The sequence below is a fragment of the Carlito syrichta genome, unplaced genomic scaffold (genome assembly GCF_000164805.1).
Source record: "Carlito syrichta isolate Samal-C Ts95f unplaced genomic scaffold, Tarsius_syrichta-2.0.1 Scaffold287224, whole genome shotgun sequence".
In the NCBI taxonomy this organism is placed as follows: Eukaryota; Metazoa; Chordata; class Mammalia; order Primates; family Tarsiidae; genus Carlito; species Carlito syrichta.
In genome coordinates, this window is record NW_007231320.1 from 101,449 (window position 1) to 118,397 (window position 16,949).

The 16,949-nt window shown below is 35.2% G+C and overlaps 1 protein-coding gene across 1 annotated transcript in view; it reads left to right on the forward strand.

The window, feature by feature from the left end:
• Positions 1 to 16,468, forward strand: part of YIPF7 (Yip1 domain family member 7) — a 37,224-nt gene extending 20,756 nt beyond the window's left edge. Inside the window, 4 exon segments of the mRNA XM_008052671.2 lie at positions 1,058 to 1,236; positions 7,444 to 7,589; positions 12,395 to 12,576; positions 15,982 to 16,468. Of these exon segments, the coding sequence (XP_008050862.2) occupies positions 1,058 to 1,236; positions 7,444 to 7,589; positions 12,395 to 12,576; positions 15,982 to 16,144 (670 nt within the window). The 3' untranslated portion in view covers positions 16,145 to 16,468.
• The last annotated feature ends 481 nt before the right edge of the window (positions 16,469 to 16,949 follow it).

A 16,949-nucleotide genomic window follows, 5' to 3' on the forward strand; every position in this document is an offset into this window, starting at 1 on the left:
GAAGGTGTAGAGGGAGATGGATGATGAGAAATTAGTTACTACTTAATCTATGCATGTAACAAAATTTCATGAGTACCCCATACATTTGCACAAATACAAAAAAAATGGACATTAAAGCCAGCTATAGAATACAGTTAGCTAGTCACTCAAACATAATCCAATTGGCAAAAATTACCTGGGAACCCTCAGATTGAAAGGTGTATGTCTTTAGGAATAGCAGGTAGTGTGTGTATTTTTTTTTAATGAGTTGACTATACTATACTATTAAAATCATGAATTTTACCTGCTGCTTCTACAGATTTGTATAGGCTTCCTTTTTGATGATTGCCTCTGAAGAACAGCATAAAAGCAGCACTGTGTAGGGAGCAGAACTCTGCTCAGAAAGCTTCAGGCTGGAGTTCAGCACCTGCAATGATATTTTGTGTTACTGGGAAAGTTCTTTAGTCTCCATGAACTTCTAATTCTTTATTTATAAAATGAGATTAAAATTATTTTTTACCGTATAGATTTTTTTTTTAGTCCTGAAATCCCTCTGTCACCCAGGTTGGAGGGCAGTGTCACAATCATAGCTCATGGTAGCCTTGACCTCCTGGGCTCATGTAATCCTGGCTCAGCCTTCTGAGTAGCTAGGGCACAGGTGTGCACCACCATACCCAGCTAATGTTTCTATTTTTTGTAGAGATGAAGCCGTGCCATGTTGTTCTTGCTGGTCTTGAACTCCTGGGCTCAAGCAATCCTCTCACATCAGCTTCCCAGAGTGCTAGAATTACAGTCATGAGCCACCACACCTGTTCACTTTGTAGATTTTTAATTGAGAAAATTTGAGCACACTGTACAGGCTCAATTAATATTGGTTGGTATAAATCATTCTTCTAGAAGCCTTTTCTTGACTAATTATGTTCCTTTTCAGACTAAAGTTAAATTTTATGTGGTTTCTTCATGGATAAATACTAATGGAAACTATGTGGATTCATAAAAGGAAAATTGTAGTTTCATTCCTTGATTTGTTGTAATATATTTTTCTTGGATGGACGAATATTAGTATTTTTTTTTCTAGACAACAAGCCATTGAGGAGCCTCAACCTACCTCTTTAGTTCCACCGGAAATGCTCATGGCACCAGGTTACACAGGACAATTTTTTCAGCCAGCATCCAACTCGGATTATTATTCACAATCTCCTTACATTGACAGTTTTGATGAAGAACCTCCTTTGTTAGAAGATAAGTTAAAGAAGTGTTATTAATGTGTGTACAGCTAGAAGAATAATAGCAATAATTAGGACTTAATGTGGGCTGTCAGCATGCTGTGTACAGTGTTTTATGTGTAATTGTTTCACATATAACAAGAGTTTGCCAAGCCAAGACCCCTAAACCACTGGAAGTTTGTTGCACGTTTATGTAGGGGAAATTAGAAATAGATATGTGCTGTTGCTTGACATTGCTACAGATATTAAATGTTCCTTCACCATTTTTAAAATTTGAATTCCCTGACCATGAATAGACAAAAATAAAGACTTTATTTATTTATTTATTTATTTTGGCAGAGTGGTTATATCAAAGTAACCAACCTTCTCACTCCAGTTAATAAAGCAGTTTCTAACAGCATGTTTTATTTTCTGCTATGCTTGCCTAGGAGTAAAGGAGATAGTTTCTCAAATTAATATTTTGTTGTGACATTGAGACAAACCAATTTTTTTCTTCTCCGAAAAATGTCCTCTCATCTCAGCTTCACATAGATAGGTAAGAAGGTGGTTCCAGTAAATAACACCGCTGGTATAAAGGAAATCCAGAGACTCTTGGGGCTGAAGGTCCTTACTGGATTTCAAAGATGTTCCATTCATCGATATTCATTTAAATATACAGTCACTCATATCAGCTACTTTTGCTCTTAAAGAGTGGCAACCTGATTCTAGAAGCACAGGTGCTAAAAAAAAACTAAACTCAAGTAGATTTAAATTTGAGAGTAAAGTAGAAATATTAATTGGTTAATTGTTCCACGTCCTTCATATATAGTCAAGTGAAAAAGAAATAGATTAAAATTCTCAATATTTTACATTTTAAAGAGTAAAGATGTCTGCCTTTTATTTTTTTTATTTATGTAACAGCCAGTCATCTGGAGTTAAGACATTCTTATTTCTTTGCCTTAAAAATGTAAAAACGGGAAAGATTTAAATTATTAAAAACAGCACAGAAAATTTTATAATAGATCTTTTGGCTCTTTCGAAGTCAGTTAAGTTTTTGGACCAATATATTTATCAGTTCATTCTATTTTGCCTCTACAATTAATAAACATTTGAAAGTTATAAGTCAGTCTCATTAAACATTTTCCTTGACTCCCCCACTTTAACATCTCTGTTTTTAAAAAACTGTCATTTACCTAGTTGTATTCAGTATAGAATTTGGAAAATATAGGAACATATGAAAATATAAAAATCTGGGAGGCTGAGGTGAGTGGATTGCCTGAGCCCGCGGGTTCGAGACCCGCCTGGGCAGCAAGACCTCATCCCTACAATAAATCGAAAAATCAGCCGGGCGTGGTAGCGCATGCCTGTAATTCCGGCTACTTGGAAGGCTGAGGCGGAAGGATCGCCAGAGCCCAGCAGGTCGAGGCTGCAGTGGCCGGGAGCAGCCACTGCACTTCAGTCTGGGTGACAGAGTGAGATTCCAACTCAAAAAAAAATCACTTCAAATCTTGTCTCTAAGACATGGCTACTATTGACAATTTGATGTATTTCCTTCAGGACTTTATTCTACTTTTCTATGACTATGTATGTATATGTATTATGTATATGTATTATGTATATATGCATAATACTTAAAGCTGAAATACTGTTTTTCAATGAATGTATATGTATTTATGAGTACTTAACAATGAAAATTGGATCATACTATGCATACAAAGTTTTGTATTCTTTTAGTTATCTTATATCATGACTATTTCTATACATGCATTTTTTAGTCATTAAATATTATTTGAAAACACAGCTCATAATGGCTTCATAATATTCTATTATATAAAGACATAAATTAAACACACCTTAAAAGTTGTTCCTGGCCAGGTAAAGTGGCCCATGCCTGCAATCACAGCACTTTGGGAGGCAAAGGCTAGAGGATTACCTGAAACTAGGGCTTCAACACCAGCCGGAACAACTTAGTCAGACCTTGTCTCCACAATAAATCCAAAAATTAACCATGCATGGTGGTGAACACCTGTAGTTCCAGCTACCTGGAAGGCTGAGGCAGAAGGATCGCCTGAGCCTAGAAAGTTGAGGCTGCAGTAGCTGTGAGCATGTGACTGCACTCTAGCCTAGGCAACAGAGTGAGACTTCAACTTCAACTCAAACTCAAAAAAATAAAAAAGTGTTCCTCATAATAAGTAAGACTTTGGTGACCATGGTCTAATCTGTAAAAGGACTATACTTAGTATGTGTCCCTACAGTGGGATTACTGGGTCAAAAGGTACTTGTACTGTCAAACTGATGTCACAAATGGATATTCCACTACACCCTCACAGCAGAGGGTGTCTGTCAGTTTGAGATGTCTTTGTCAGTTTGATAGGAAAGAAGTAAAAAAGAATACTGTGTATTTCTTGCTCAATAAATAATTTTTACATTTTTTCAAATGTATATTGACTGCCTTCACTTCTTCCTATTTTTCATGGTTTTATTTTATTTGGTCAGATTTTCTATTGGAATCTAAAATGTTTTTATTTCCTTAGTGTATTTTTAAAGACTTAATATAGAAATATTGATTATTGCATATAACATGTATTTCAAACATTTTTTTTTCCCTCGCTTGTGCTTGCTACCTAATTTGCTTATGGGTCTTTAGAGGCATATAAAAAACTTAATATTTATGCTTTAAACCCAGAATTTTTCCTTGGTAATTTTCTTTCTAATTTCTCTCTCTCTCACTCTCTCTCTCTTAGAATTTATTTCTTTATCTGTAGATATGTTTTACATCCCCTTATAGATTCTCGAATTTTAAAATTATCATTTAATTTTACATTTAAATGTTTTATTCATGTTATTTTTAGCTTAACACATTAATTAAATTAACCTTTTTTTCCTACTGCTCAACCAATTTTTCTCCTACAACATTTATTGAAAATAATCTTTTCAACTTAACTGGAATGTTTCTATTGTTGTATACCCACTCTAAATGTCCTCCTCTAATGTCTCTTTAAATTTGAATAGAAAATATATACAAGATTTTCCTTTCCACTTTATGCAACTCCAAGTGAATTTCTATTTTTTTCTTTTTGTGCTGGTCCCCACTAAATATATAGTATATAAAGAGAGAGATCACTTAATATAATTTTTCGCTTTGAATCTATGAAATATCTAAACTTTTGATCCAATGTGTCCTTCAGGCTGGGTGACTTATGAAAGTCTCAAGTCTTTACTATCTAAAGATGTGAGAAAGACATAGGATTTCTAGGGTAAAGTAATAAATTTCTATTTATATTAAGAACACATCAAAATAGCCTACACAATTATGAAACTATAAGTAATGAAGATTCCCTACAGCAAAACATATAATTTTGAAAATATGTTTATTCCTTAAGTACTGTGTATTCTAAAGTACTTGTTTGGTTTTACATAAGAATGATGACTTTTGCTGTTTGTTAATGTTAATGTACAATCAATATTTTAAAAATACATCTTCAAGAATAATAGTTAATTCAAGTCTGTTAGGCCAGAAAAAGTTACTGGTGTTTGGTATTTTGTATGTGTAGCATAGCCTGATGTTTATATATGAAAGGCCAATGCCAAAATTTGCATAGAAAATAAAGATCTTAATTCATTTTTATAGCATATAGATCATATACTTTACTACCACTAGATGACAGCAAAACAATAAATTTTGCATTCAATTTTCACAGCAGTTTCATCTTTTTATTTTGTGTAATAAGAGGTTATGTTAGGGCATCTACAATGAATAAATACTTATAATCTCACTCCCATCCCTTGCAGTAAATTCAAAAACAAAGTATATTATATCACACAAAATCTTTTTTCTTATGAAAATATTTAGTTGGTATTATGCTCATTTATTATTTTATGACTCAATGTTGAATCTTGTGCATAAGTTAATTATGCACATCAAATAAATGTTCAAATCAGTAACGATGTTGCATAAAGTATTTCTCATCTAAGTCTCTTCAGAAATAATTATATTTTTGAGGAAAAAGATACATGGAATTAAAGACCACTTTATGATGGTAAATATTTAAAATGAATTGTTAGCATAAAAGTCAAAATTGAAAATAAAATTTCAAAACAACATAAGTCTCGGGTGAAGTTAATTTAAAATACAGCATTTCTCAATTTTAAAATCTTCTGCTATTTTAAAAATTATATTAGACATTCTAACCTCACTTTAAGGTTGCTGTGAACTCTTCATATGCTTTAAAGTGTGTGTTCATTAAAAAATATATAAATGCACTATGAAAATAAAGAAGAAAACATGGAAGTTGCAATGTAAATTATTTGTTTGCTATTAACTTAACTGTTCAATTTTCTTCTTTTCAAGCTTGAAATAGCAAATGTCATCCAGGGCATGTAATGAATAAAATAATCAATCTTCAGACCAGTATCCAGCTGACCATCTGAAAATGTCTGGATTGTTAGAGCAAGGTCCTCTGAGTCATGGGGATTATTAAAAGTCCATCTTATACTCTGTCTACAGGATGTCAACTTTACAAGGCATTTAGGTGGCACAGGCCACTGTAAAAGAGGTTGAGCCATATCCTGTATCTGACCAAAGAGGGTTTGTAAATCCTGGGAAAGGAAGTTGAATGCCACACACAAATAAATGTAAGACAATTCTTCACATGAAAGAGCTGGACTCGGTTTTTAAAAGTGCCATTGTGCCATTATGAGATTAGATGCACATTGACCCAACTACAACTCTGTGGTTAAAAGCATACATTCTTGAGTCAGATTGGATGAAGTTGAAACCTAGATTTTCTATTACTAGTTATGTGACTTTGGACATGTTACCAAATAGCTCAAAATCTCAACCATCTTGATGTTTAAAATAGGAATAAAATAATTGCCTTACTGTGTGTCTATAAGACCAATACATGTAAATCTTGTGGGCGCACAAACACTCAGCAAATGGTGCCTCTTTTTAGTTGAAATGCATGTACTTATAGCAGTTTAGCTTCCATTTTTCTTAGCTTCTACCTCACCCTTACTGAATTTTTTAAATGATAGAGAGAAGGTAATCAGTTTGATTGCTGGTTCCTAAATAATTAAGCCCTATTCTTCTTTAACTGATTTATTTTTCTACCCAGGATACATCTTAGTTTATCTCTACAGGAATGCTGAGAAAATAAACAAGTGTAATGTCAATATTTATTTCTATGTTTAGTGGATGTCAAACGGTGAAGAGTTTCTCTTTATAAAAAATTATAAGAGGAACAGAATCTGGCAGAGGGATCTGTGAAGCAGCAGCTAGAACTCTTTGGAAAATTGACATTGGGAAAAAAAATTAGAAATTTCTAAATGAGTTTGGATTCATGGACACCAAGCTCCACTGATTGTGGATATTTTATTCTAACACCACCATTTAAAAGGGAAAGGTTAACTTGTTTCAAGAAGTTTTAATCTTTGAATACACAGACTCAGCTTCATAGCACTTTGGCCTTATAAAAATATGCGTGCACAGCTGGACTCAGTGGCTCAACCTGTAGTCCCAGTATTTTGGGAGGTTGAGACGAGTGGATTGCCTGAGCCCGCGGGTTTGAGAACAGCCCGGGCAATTTGGTGAGACCTCATCTCTACAATTTAACAAGAAATCCAAAAAATCAGCCGGGTGTGGTAGCGTGCACCTGTAGTTCCAGCTACTTGGAAGGCTGAGGCGAAAGGATCGCCAGAGCCCAGCGTGCACATCATGGTTGCTTTTACCTGCAGAAAGAACCTTCCTCTTTTTTTCCCTACTGTGGAGTTTCCAGTATTTAGCATAAAATTGCTCTTATCATTAGACATTAGAAGTAAAATCCCAGACTTGGATTAAGTATCATTAATATAGGTAATACTATTAATTGAAAAATTATACCATGGTTGATATCCCAGAGTTTCATAAGGATTAGCAATTGAAAATACGGGAAACTGAAACATCTAAATGGGCAATTGGATGAGATTTTTAGTCTGTTAGCTGCAATTTTATTTTTTGCTGTATACTCTCGACTTTCTGATTTCTAACCCTATTTTTAAGATTGTATTTGCTGCATATATTAGAAACTTTTTCCTGGATGGAATTATTTGTTTAAAATATTGTTTTTAAGTTATTGTTTGGCAATAGAAAATTTTTAAGTTTGTGTAGAACAATCAGATTAAGATGCTAAGTAAATTAATCAGATATGTTAACCTTTAATTAGATAATGTAACTCATTTTTTATTTTTCTATATTTATATTATCTCCTTTTTTTTGCAGAACTTGGAATCAATTTTGATCATATACGGCAAAAAACCTTGACCGTGTTAAATCCGGTGAAGCCAGCAGATGGCAGCATAATGAACGAAACAGACCTCACTGGACCCATCCTTTTCTGCATAGCTCTGGGAGCTACCCTGCTTTTGGTAATGATTTTAAGGCTTGTCCTTTCCAGAGACAGTTTTGAAACAAGTTTTGTAAATACAGGGGAAGGTATACCACTTTATATACCGACATTGTATTTTTAAATTCATTACTTTTTTTAAAAAGTGAGACAGATAAAAATTAAATAGAATTTCAAAAATCAAGTCATCAAATCAAAGTTTCTACAAAATAAAAGATTATTTATGTCATTCCTCGTTTTTTGTTTTTGAGTCAGCGTCTCCCTCTGTCACCCAGGGTCAAGTGCATCAGCATGCTCACAGCCACCACAGCCTCAACCTGCTGAGTTCAGGCGTTCCTTCTGCTTCAGCTTCCCAAGAAGTTGGAGCCACAGGTGTGCACCACTGCACCTGGCTAATTTTTTTAATTTATTGTAGAGACGAAGTCTCACCAATTTGCCCAGGCTAGTCTCGATCCTGTGGACTCAGGCAATCCTCTTGCCTCCGCTTCCCAAAGTGCTGAGATGACAGGTGTGAGCCACTACTCTTGGTGTCATTCTTGTTAGTAAGAAAAGTCTTTAATCTAGACTAGTGGAAGGAAAATATGGATTTGGAAAATATAAGACCTGAATTATATTTCTTATTTTCTGTGAGATAGCTATTGTGGCACTAAATAAGACCCTTGTCCTCTTCTTTGGTAATCACTTTCTTTGCTGCAGCATAGCTCAAGACTTTCCCTAATGTCTTGTAAGGTATAAGGTTTCTCATTAGACTATGATGAATAAATTAATTTGTAATGATGGCCTATGATGTGTTTACTCAACCTGTAGATTTCCTGTATAATTTTAGTTTTCTGTCTTTATGAAGGCAATTTTTTCCTGATTTTGTCACATATCATATTCTTTATATCTGGAAGTAACGATATCAAGAGTCACCAAAAGGTAAAGAAAAATATATTTCCACCTAAATAAGGTTTAGAAGACATTCTAGCACATAGTTTAGAAAAACGTTTCATTAAAAAAAGGGAAGAAGAAAATAAGAGAAAAGTTTCTAATTTTATAACAAGGAAAGCCTGACAATACACTAAAAACAGAGAATGAAAAAGATTTTCAAGTCAATCTGAGAAGCATAGTTCCATTAAGGCACAAAGAGATAAATTTGGCAGGGAAAATAATATAAGAAATTAAAAATTCTAGAAAAAGTTTTTAAAATGACCATGTAGCCCTCTTCCCCGCCTTACTACCATTCACTTTTCATAAAGTTAATTTTCCCCAATGTATATACAATTTTCAAAAGTAATTGTAAGATGCATTTGCAACAAATAAACATTTCACTTTTTACTTATTAATTATATATAGTCAATCAAAATACTAATAGCCATCTGGTTTCCGCAGAGTAATGAATGCTAATAATTACATCATATTTATCTAATATGTTAGTATTTAGTGATATCATCTTCTTTCTTTCTTTATACTAGAGCAAATGCAAATACTCTGTAGATCAAACACTCTATCAATGAGAGTTTTAATTTGGTCTCTCACCTCCCTTCTTTTGTCTTTGTCACGGTAATGTGATAATCTTAGATTAAGCAGCTAAGTAAGGCCAAGTCTATTAATCAAATAGTCAGAAATAATCAATTTAACATATTAACTCATCTTTCTTTTTCAAGTCATTTGTAATATAACAGTTGTTTGGTCTTCTGTAGAAAAATACTACTGTTGTCATCCATTCAAAGATAGCATTAGTCCCATCAAGATCTCTCAAGGTTGTGTATGCTCATTGGGGTTATTTACAAATCCTCTCTTACATTTTAAATACAAAGAAATATGGGCAAAAAAAACCTCTTATTTGGAAGTGAGAAAACTGAATTATCTCAACTTTGCCACTTGCTGTGATCTTGAGTCTTTGGCTACATATTTATAGGCCTTCAGTTTATATTCTTCAAGTAAAAGGAGTTTGAGTGGTTTATAAGGTTCCTTTCAGTTCTGGAAGTATGGAGAATTTGTGATGATGTGTATTTTTCTGAAACTCCTTATGCAAACATTATCACTTGGATGTTTACCATCAGATGTGGTAACTTTGGAAATGATTCTGGTAACCATCAAGGAATTAAGGACTTCTAAAAAACTCCAAGTGAATATTAATTGAAGTAAAATTTAATTTAATATTCATTTGATGCTACATTAACTCTGCCCTGAATATCTAGAATTAAAATGTAAGGGGTGATTTTATAGGCCAATAATACAGGAATTATACTAGAGAAGGCAAAACTAAATCCAAAACCAGTATTCAAATCTGTCCATTACCTCTGGAGGTATAAGATTCATATTCACATGCTCATCATTTTTAAGAATTATGTTGCTGCACCTTTTAGTGTGGTTTCTTCTGATTAAAGGAGACAAACCAAATAAAACAACTTCATCCACTTAACACATTGATTTATACTTACTCTTTATTTTTTTTTTTTTGAGTAGAAGTCTCACTCTGTCACCCAGGCTGGAGTGCAGTGGCATGCTCATGGCCACTGCAACCTTGACATGGTGGGCTCAGGCAATCCTTCCACCTCAGTCTTATAAGTAGCTGAAACTGCAGGCATGCACCACCATGCCTGGCTAATTTTTTTATTTATTGTGGAGATGAGGTCTTGCCAATTTGCCCAGGCTGGTCTCGAACTCCTTGGCTCAAGCAATCCTCTTGCCTCAGCCTCCCAAATTGTGGAATGACAGGCATGAGCCACTGTGCCCAGCTTGGTTTTACTTATTCTTTCTCCCACAAATTGTTGTCACCCCAATACCAAAAAAGACAAGTGGTTTAAGGCTTTCTTTAACATTCCTGTTGGGCTAAGATCTGAAAAAGCAAAATGCATGGTCAATATAAAAGTATAATTAGAAGAATGCGAAGTATTTTTCATCAAGCTGTGATAATGAGGGTCATACAGAGAAGATCCTAAAAAAAAAAAAAAGCCACCAAACTGAGGTTAAAAGTAATGGAATGTTTATTTTCTATTTCAAGTATAACCCTTGTTAGAATTTGAAACAAATTTTTTAAATCACATTATGCAAGCCCAATAGTGTTACCACTTAAGCTGGACAAACTAACATGAGAAAACCATGAAGACAGAGGTACAAAACTGATATGGAAAGTCTCCATTTTACTACCAAACCAGGGTCATCCAGTCCCATTTGCTCCTTTCCATTCATAAAGCTGTCTCGTAGATGCCTGGAAGGTCTGGTTAAGTGTCGTTTGAGTGTAAGGAAGGCATCCTACATCATGACAGCTAGCCTTACCTCAGAACTATCCCATCCAAGGAAACTATTAAGTAGATCATTTCTTTCATACATGAAAGTGATTTGAAATTGTCACTATTTTCCAAGTGAAGCAAATTCACCCAGTAGGGCAGTGCATAATGGGTGCATTTCTGCTGGCATGTCCACGACTAGCATCATTTCATTCAATAGCCATGAGTACACAGAAGATGTGAGAACTCATCCGTGGCTAATGCTGAAGAGAATTCTGCCAGCCTAGCCCACAGATATTTAATGAAAGGACTCAGTAGTGATCGACTTCTCCTACCGCAACAGAAGAATTCAGAATAAGTGGATGATTTTGAACATTAAAGTAGTAATAACATTATCTAATACTCTGAGTCATTACAAAATATATATATCTAAAGAACTTCGTAGATAACAGTCATGGAGAAGGAAAAATGACAGCTAAAAAGCTCTCTCTCTCAATCAAGTTGTCAAATGCTTTATTGTTTTTGTATAATTTCCATGAAAACCAGAGTCAGCCTGTTTATCTAAAAGTTTATAATCAGCTTAATGTATATATAAAAATGAATGCTTTTTTTTAAAACTGGAGTTTTGGCATTCCTAGGTGGCAAATATTTAAAAATTCCCTACTGACTTTCCCTGGATGAATTTATTGGAGCTCCTACACCTTAGTGCTTTCTGAGTGATGGCTATTTCTATGAGTTCTCCTCAGAATATTAGTGCTGCTCTGAATACTACTAACTTATTTTAACAGTACCCTTTTTGTGATTCCAGTTAGTTTATGTAAATCAACATTTCATAAGATGTGGTGGGTCAACACCACATAGTGCAATGGGCACTACGGAAAACAAAAGAATTCTGTGGTCAAGTAAGTTTGAGATATGCTGAGTTAAATAGGGTCAAATATGTCACATTATTTTAGACTTTATTACTGTTCATGTCAATGTTAAAGGCCTTAATTTTGGAGCCAGACTGCCTTGGTTCCTTGCCAGTGTTCACTGCTTAGCTTTTGTTCAACTTGGGCAATTTACTTAACCTGTTTGTACCTCAGTGTCCTCATGTATAAAGTAGGTATAAGAATGAAACCTCCCTCATAACGTTATATGGATTAAAGAAATACATATAGGATACATTGATGGCACCTGACAGAGTAAATCCTATACATGTTTGCTAATTTTACAAATATGGCTTGTAAACCTCCAAGACTGAATTAGATTTTTTTCATTTTGTTATTTGACCATTCAATAATTAAACAAATGTGGGAACCTAGTCTTACTATTAGTAGTCTTGTACTCCTAATAAACAATCCATGATAAAAAAATATATAACCTTGTTAATATTTCATTTTTTGTGTAGCATTCTTGTTCCACCCCAAGTGTAGTCAGGAGTGTTTGTCTTCAGGCTCTGAATTTATATCATAGATAGTAGTTTTTCCAGAACTCCCAGTCTTCTGAAGATGATACTACAAAGATATGGAAAGCACAAAACTGTCTCAAAAATGCTTTCTGTCTTGTTGGCATTCTGATTTCCTCTTGATGTCTGTTGTGTGTTCAAATCTTTTTCCTCATGTTGTTCCAGGCAGGAAAAGTTCAGTTTGGTTATGTGTATGGCATGAGTGCCATTGGCTGCCTTGTGATTCATGCCCTACTGAACTTGATGAGCTGTTCAGGGGTGTCGTATGGCTGCGTGGCAAGTGTCCTGGGTTACTGCCTCCTCCCCATGGTCATCCTGTCCAGTTGCGCCATCTTCTTTTCACTGCAGTAAGTGTCCATGTGCTCTCACTGACCCCCCATGTATAATTATTACCAAGGCTTGCCACACTAGTGCAAAAGTTAAGCTCTTTCTGATCCTTTTGGTAGTGGAATTGGGGAAACCATAGCTATTAAAAGCTATACACAGATTCAGAAAAGTAGGTCAGTTTTGCCTCTGGTGCTATTTCTATTTTTGTTACCAAAATAATAGGGGTTCAGTTGAGGTCCTGTTGCTTGTCTCTCAGAAAGCCAATGGCTGTGACAAAGATGACTGCCAGGGAGGAAGGATTTTTATTTGGGTAATATCAGCCAAGAAAAATGGAAGACCATCTCAAATCTGTCTTCCTGTCCCACTGACGTCAGTAGTTTATACAGTGGGTCAGGAAAGTAGAAAACAGGAAGCAAGGAGACATAAGGAGGAGGACTAGAAAACAGGAATTGAGAAGGGGCGAGGAAGAAGAGCTGGTAAACAGGTGGGGTCTGGCATCTCATTGTCTGGATGCTGTGATCTGGTGAGTTTTAGTTCCTTGACACTATAGGCCTGAGGGTTGGTTTCCTGAGAAAGGAATTCAGATAAGGCAAATTTAAGTTTCAAGCTTTAAGACCAAGAGGGTAAATTTCTATGTTTACTCCAAAAAACTCTAACCATTAGTTCTATAGGGAAGTTGGAACAGTTTCAAAACATTATTTAAAAGAATAAATTGTCAAGTTATCTTTAAAACTGGCACTTTTTAAGTCACATTTTTCAATGTGAAGTATCATCATGTATAAAATAACAAATACAGGAAATGCACTTGTTTGATCTTGGAAGAGTGAGTGTCTGGTAAACACTGACAAATTGCTTCAGCTCCCAGGCACTCTGCCTTCTAGGCTGGAGGCAACTGTTCTTTCTCAGTTGGGTTCCTGCCAGTGCAGAATTCCCAGGAACCCTGATGAGGATATTAATGTTAGAGAACTTCGTAGTGTACACACTCAGTTGATACTCCCCCCCCCCTTTTCTTCCTTCACTTAGACATTTAGTGTTTGCAATTGAAGACTACTACTGAGGATACAGTAGATGTAAATTTTTGTCGGGCTCTTTCCTGAGGCATGAGCACATTATTATCACTTTGGTGAGGGAGAATATAGTCCTTTGTTACTTGCTGTGCTCCATATCCTCTTGGAAGTAAACATTTGGCATCAGTGTTCATTCTTTCACACCCAAAGAGACACAGTTTGCATTTTCTTCTCGAATGATCCAAGTCTTAGATTATCAAATGATTGGGGCATTGTATAAAGAATTTGCCAATGCCATAGATAGATGTCTTAGAAAAACCTTAAATATTTTGTTTAATATAATTGCAAATAATTTTTATAACATTGTTGAGAATGACTTATTTAGGAATGTGTTTATTGTTTTAGTATGGTCTCATTTTTAAAGTAACATTTTTGAGGATAACTTATAGCAAACCCTTAAAAGTACACATCATTTTAAAAAAAGGAATATGATGGAAAATATGTATCAAACTAATGTGAGTTATAGGTGTATTTATTGAGTCTCATCCATGAAAAAGAGTCCACATTTTGTAAACTGTGTTCTTAAAGAGTTATTCCATTTGTTTAGTGCAGAAGTTTTAGCATGTTAGTACAGAGTTCAGTTCTATAACTTCTACTTTGCCAAATACTTTTTCAAAAGAGTACTGTTGTGATACAAAGTTTAAAAACTACATAAGTTTTAAACATTATTTACAGCAAAGCTGAGACTTGGAGCATATTAAATGATTTCAAGATATAAAGAAAAAACTAGAACTCTTGGATTTGGAGTATCATCAGGTTTGAACTTTTTAATAAGGTTTTGTTTTGAAATTATAAAGGATAGTATAGAAATACTTTATATTATATTAAAAGGAAATAAATGATCTGACTCCTAAGACCATTAAACCGAAATAACCTTTTCAGGACTATTACCATATTATTCAAATTAACCATATATAATTGTATATTTTTGTTCACAAAAAGTACATTAAATAACTCTAGAAATTATTCCTAGTATTAATTAAATAATAATATAGAGTTTGTTAGATGTTTAAAAATATTTTTGGTTTATTACTCATCCAAGTCATTATAGGCGTTTCACTTGTTTTGCTTTGGTTTAATTATTAGGAGTAGATATTGCTGTCAGTCTCACAAATAATAAACACAATTCTCAACTTCAGAGTCAAACCAGGATAAAGTGAGGCAGTGTAGTTTGGTGGTGAAAAGAGCAAGGTGCGAGGAGTTAGGATACTTTGGCCTAATGTCCACTTTCTTATGCATTTTTGCCAAGTCACTTCACTGTTTTAAAGCTGATCACGGAGATCTCCTAAGATCTCTCCTAGCTCTTACATTAATAATGCATTCTGTTTTGCACATAAGAAAAAATATTAACTCTTGACCACCCGTGCCTTCCTCTTTATTCCCAAAGTGGGCACACTTTACTACCTTATTTACCTAGTTGCTCTTAAAAAACGATTGCCAGCCGGCCTCGGTGGCTCAGCCCATAATCCCACGCCTTTGGGAGGCTGAGGTGAGTGGATTGCCTGAGCCCACGGGTTCGAGACCCGCCTGGGCAGTGAGACCTCATCTCTACAATAAATCAAAAAATCAGCCGGGCATGGTAGCGCGCGCCTGTAGTTCCGGCTACTTGGAAGGCTGAGGCGGAAGGATCGCTGGAGCCCAGCAGGTCGAGGCTGCGGTGGCCGGGAGCAGCCACTGCACTCCAGTCTGGGCGACAGAGTGAGACTCCAACTCAAAAAAAAAAACGATTGCCCTACACTTACTTTTAAAAGATGCCAATTTGAGCAAATCCATTCCAGTATTCTGAAAATCCACACATACACATACACAGTGGAATGTCAGGGATGCAGTAGAAAGTCATATACATATATGCTTTCCTACTCCGCATGTCCCCAGCTGAGTGGTGTCAGGCCTGCCTATCAGAAAAAAAGCCTGGAAAGTGCACCTGGAAGTACTGGGGACCAGTTTCCCCTGGAACTCCATTTTTCTTCCTTTTCCAACTGTGGGCCAATTTTGGAAGAAAAATTTTTGGGGAAATAGAACATGTAGCCAATAAGGAAGAGAAGGCTCTAAATAAAGTCAGTTCATAAGAGAATTGTAGGAGTTGGGATTTGAATGTTGACAGATGAGAATGACTGTAGGTGACCTCTGTTTTTACTAATTCAGGTTTAACTGAAGTATAAAATATTTAGTTCCATAATGAATTTGATTTAAAAAATTCTGTCTAGCCAAGGGCTTTTGTTCATATAGTTTATCATCTTCATTTTACAAATGTACAAAGTGGTTATAAATATCCTACCAAGAACATTTCAGAGGCAGCTTCAACTTGATCACCTATTTTTCTCCCGGCATCAGGCATCTTTTTTGTCTTTACTGTAGGGGCACCTCTGGAACCATGTTAGCCCTGATCATCATTGGCTGGTGTAGCCTCTCAGCTTCGAAGATCTTCATTTCGGCCTTGGACATGGAAGGGCAGCAGCTTCTAATTGCCTACCCTTGTGCCCTACTTTATGGACTTTTTGCTCTTCTAACTGTTTTCTAAAGAATGTTTGAGATGGTGCTTCAAGATTCTATTTGTTTGCTGTTTAGCTTGTCTTGGAAATATATTAACATTTAAATTTGGTGCTATGATTTCTGTTTTATTGCTATTGAGAGAATAATAAACAGAAACAAAACAGCACTCAAGGATGGTGCTCTAATAGCCTGCTGGTTTGAATGATGTTTTGCTTTTCAGTTTGGTGCATTAAAACACTTGAAAATACTTAAAAAGGGATATAGTTGCTATACTGACGGACCCTGCTTTTCTCAATACATGTATTTCCGAGAAATTATAAGTAAATAAAATCAGTGCTTACTGGTTAAAGGAAATTTCTGGTAAGTCTTTTGAGAAACATTCATGCAATTCCAGCTGTGTGCATGTAGTTAAAAATTGCGGTTCATCACCTTTGGAGAGTTTGGGGGTATGTTATATGGGATTGTATTTAGCAAAAGAGTCAAAGACCTTCCAGTCTTTGCATTCACTTACTTTAATCTCTGGTCTTATTTAGATAGCATGTTGACTAACCACTTTTTCAAGTCCTCACTTTCTTCTTACTTGGCTTGGGTGCCATGGTCCTTCACTACAATTTCTCCCTTGTATATATCCTCAGCAACCTTGCCATTTTCTCCCTTAGTAGACAAACACTACTAGAGAAAATACCACTTATTTCATGTAAATTGTATTACTATATTTTAAAGGGCTCTTCAGAACAACACTTGAATCCTATTATAACTACATTCTCCTACTAAATTTGCTTCCAGGTCATCTGAGAGCACATCAGTTCTTCACTGCTCAAAGCTCCAGCATT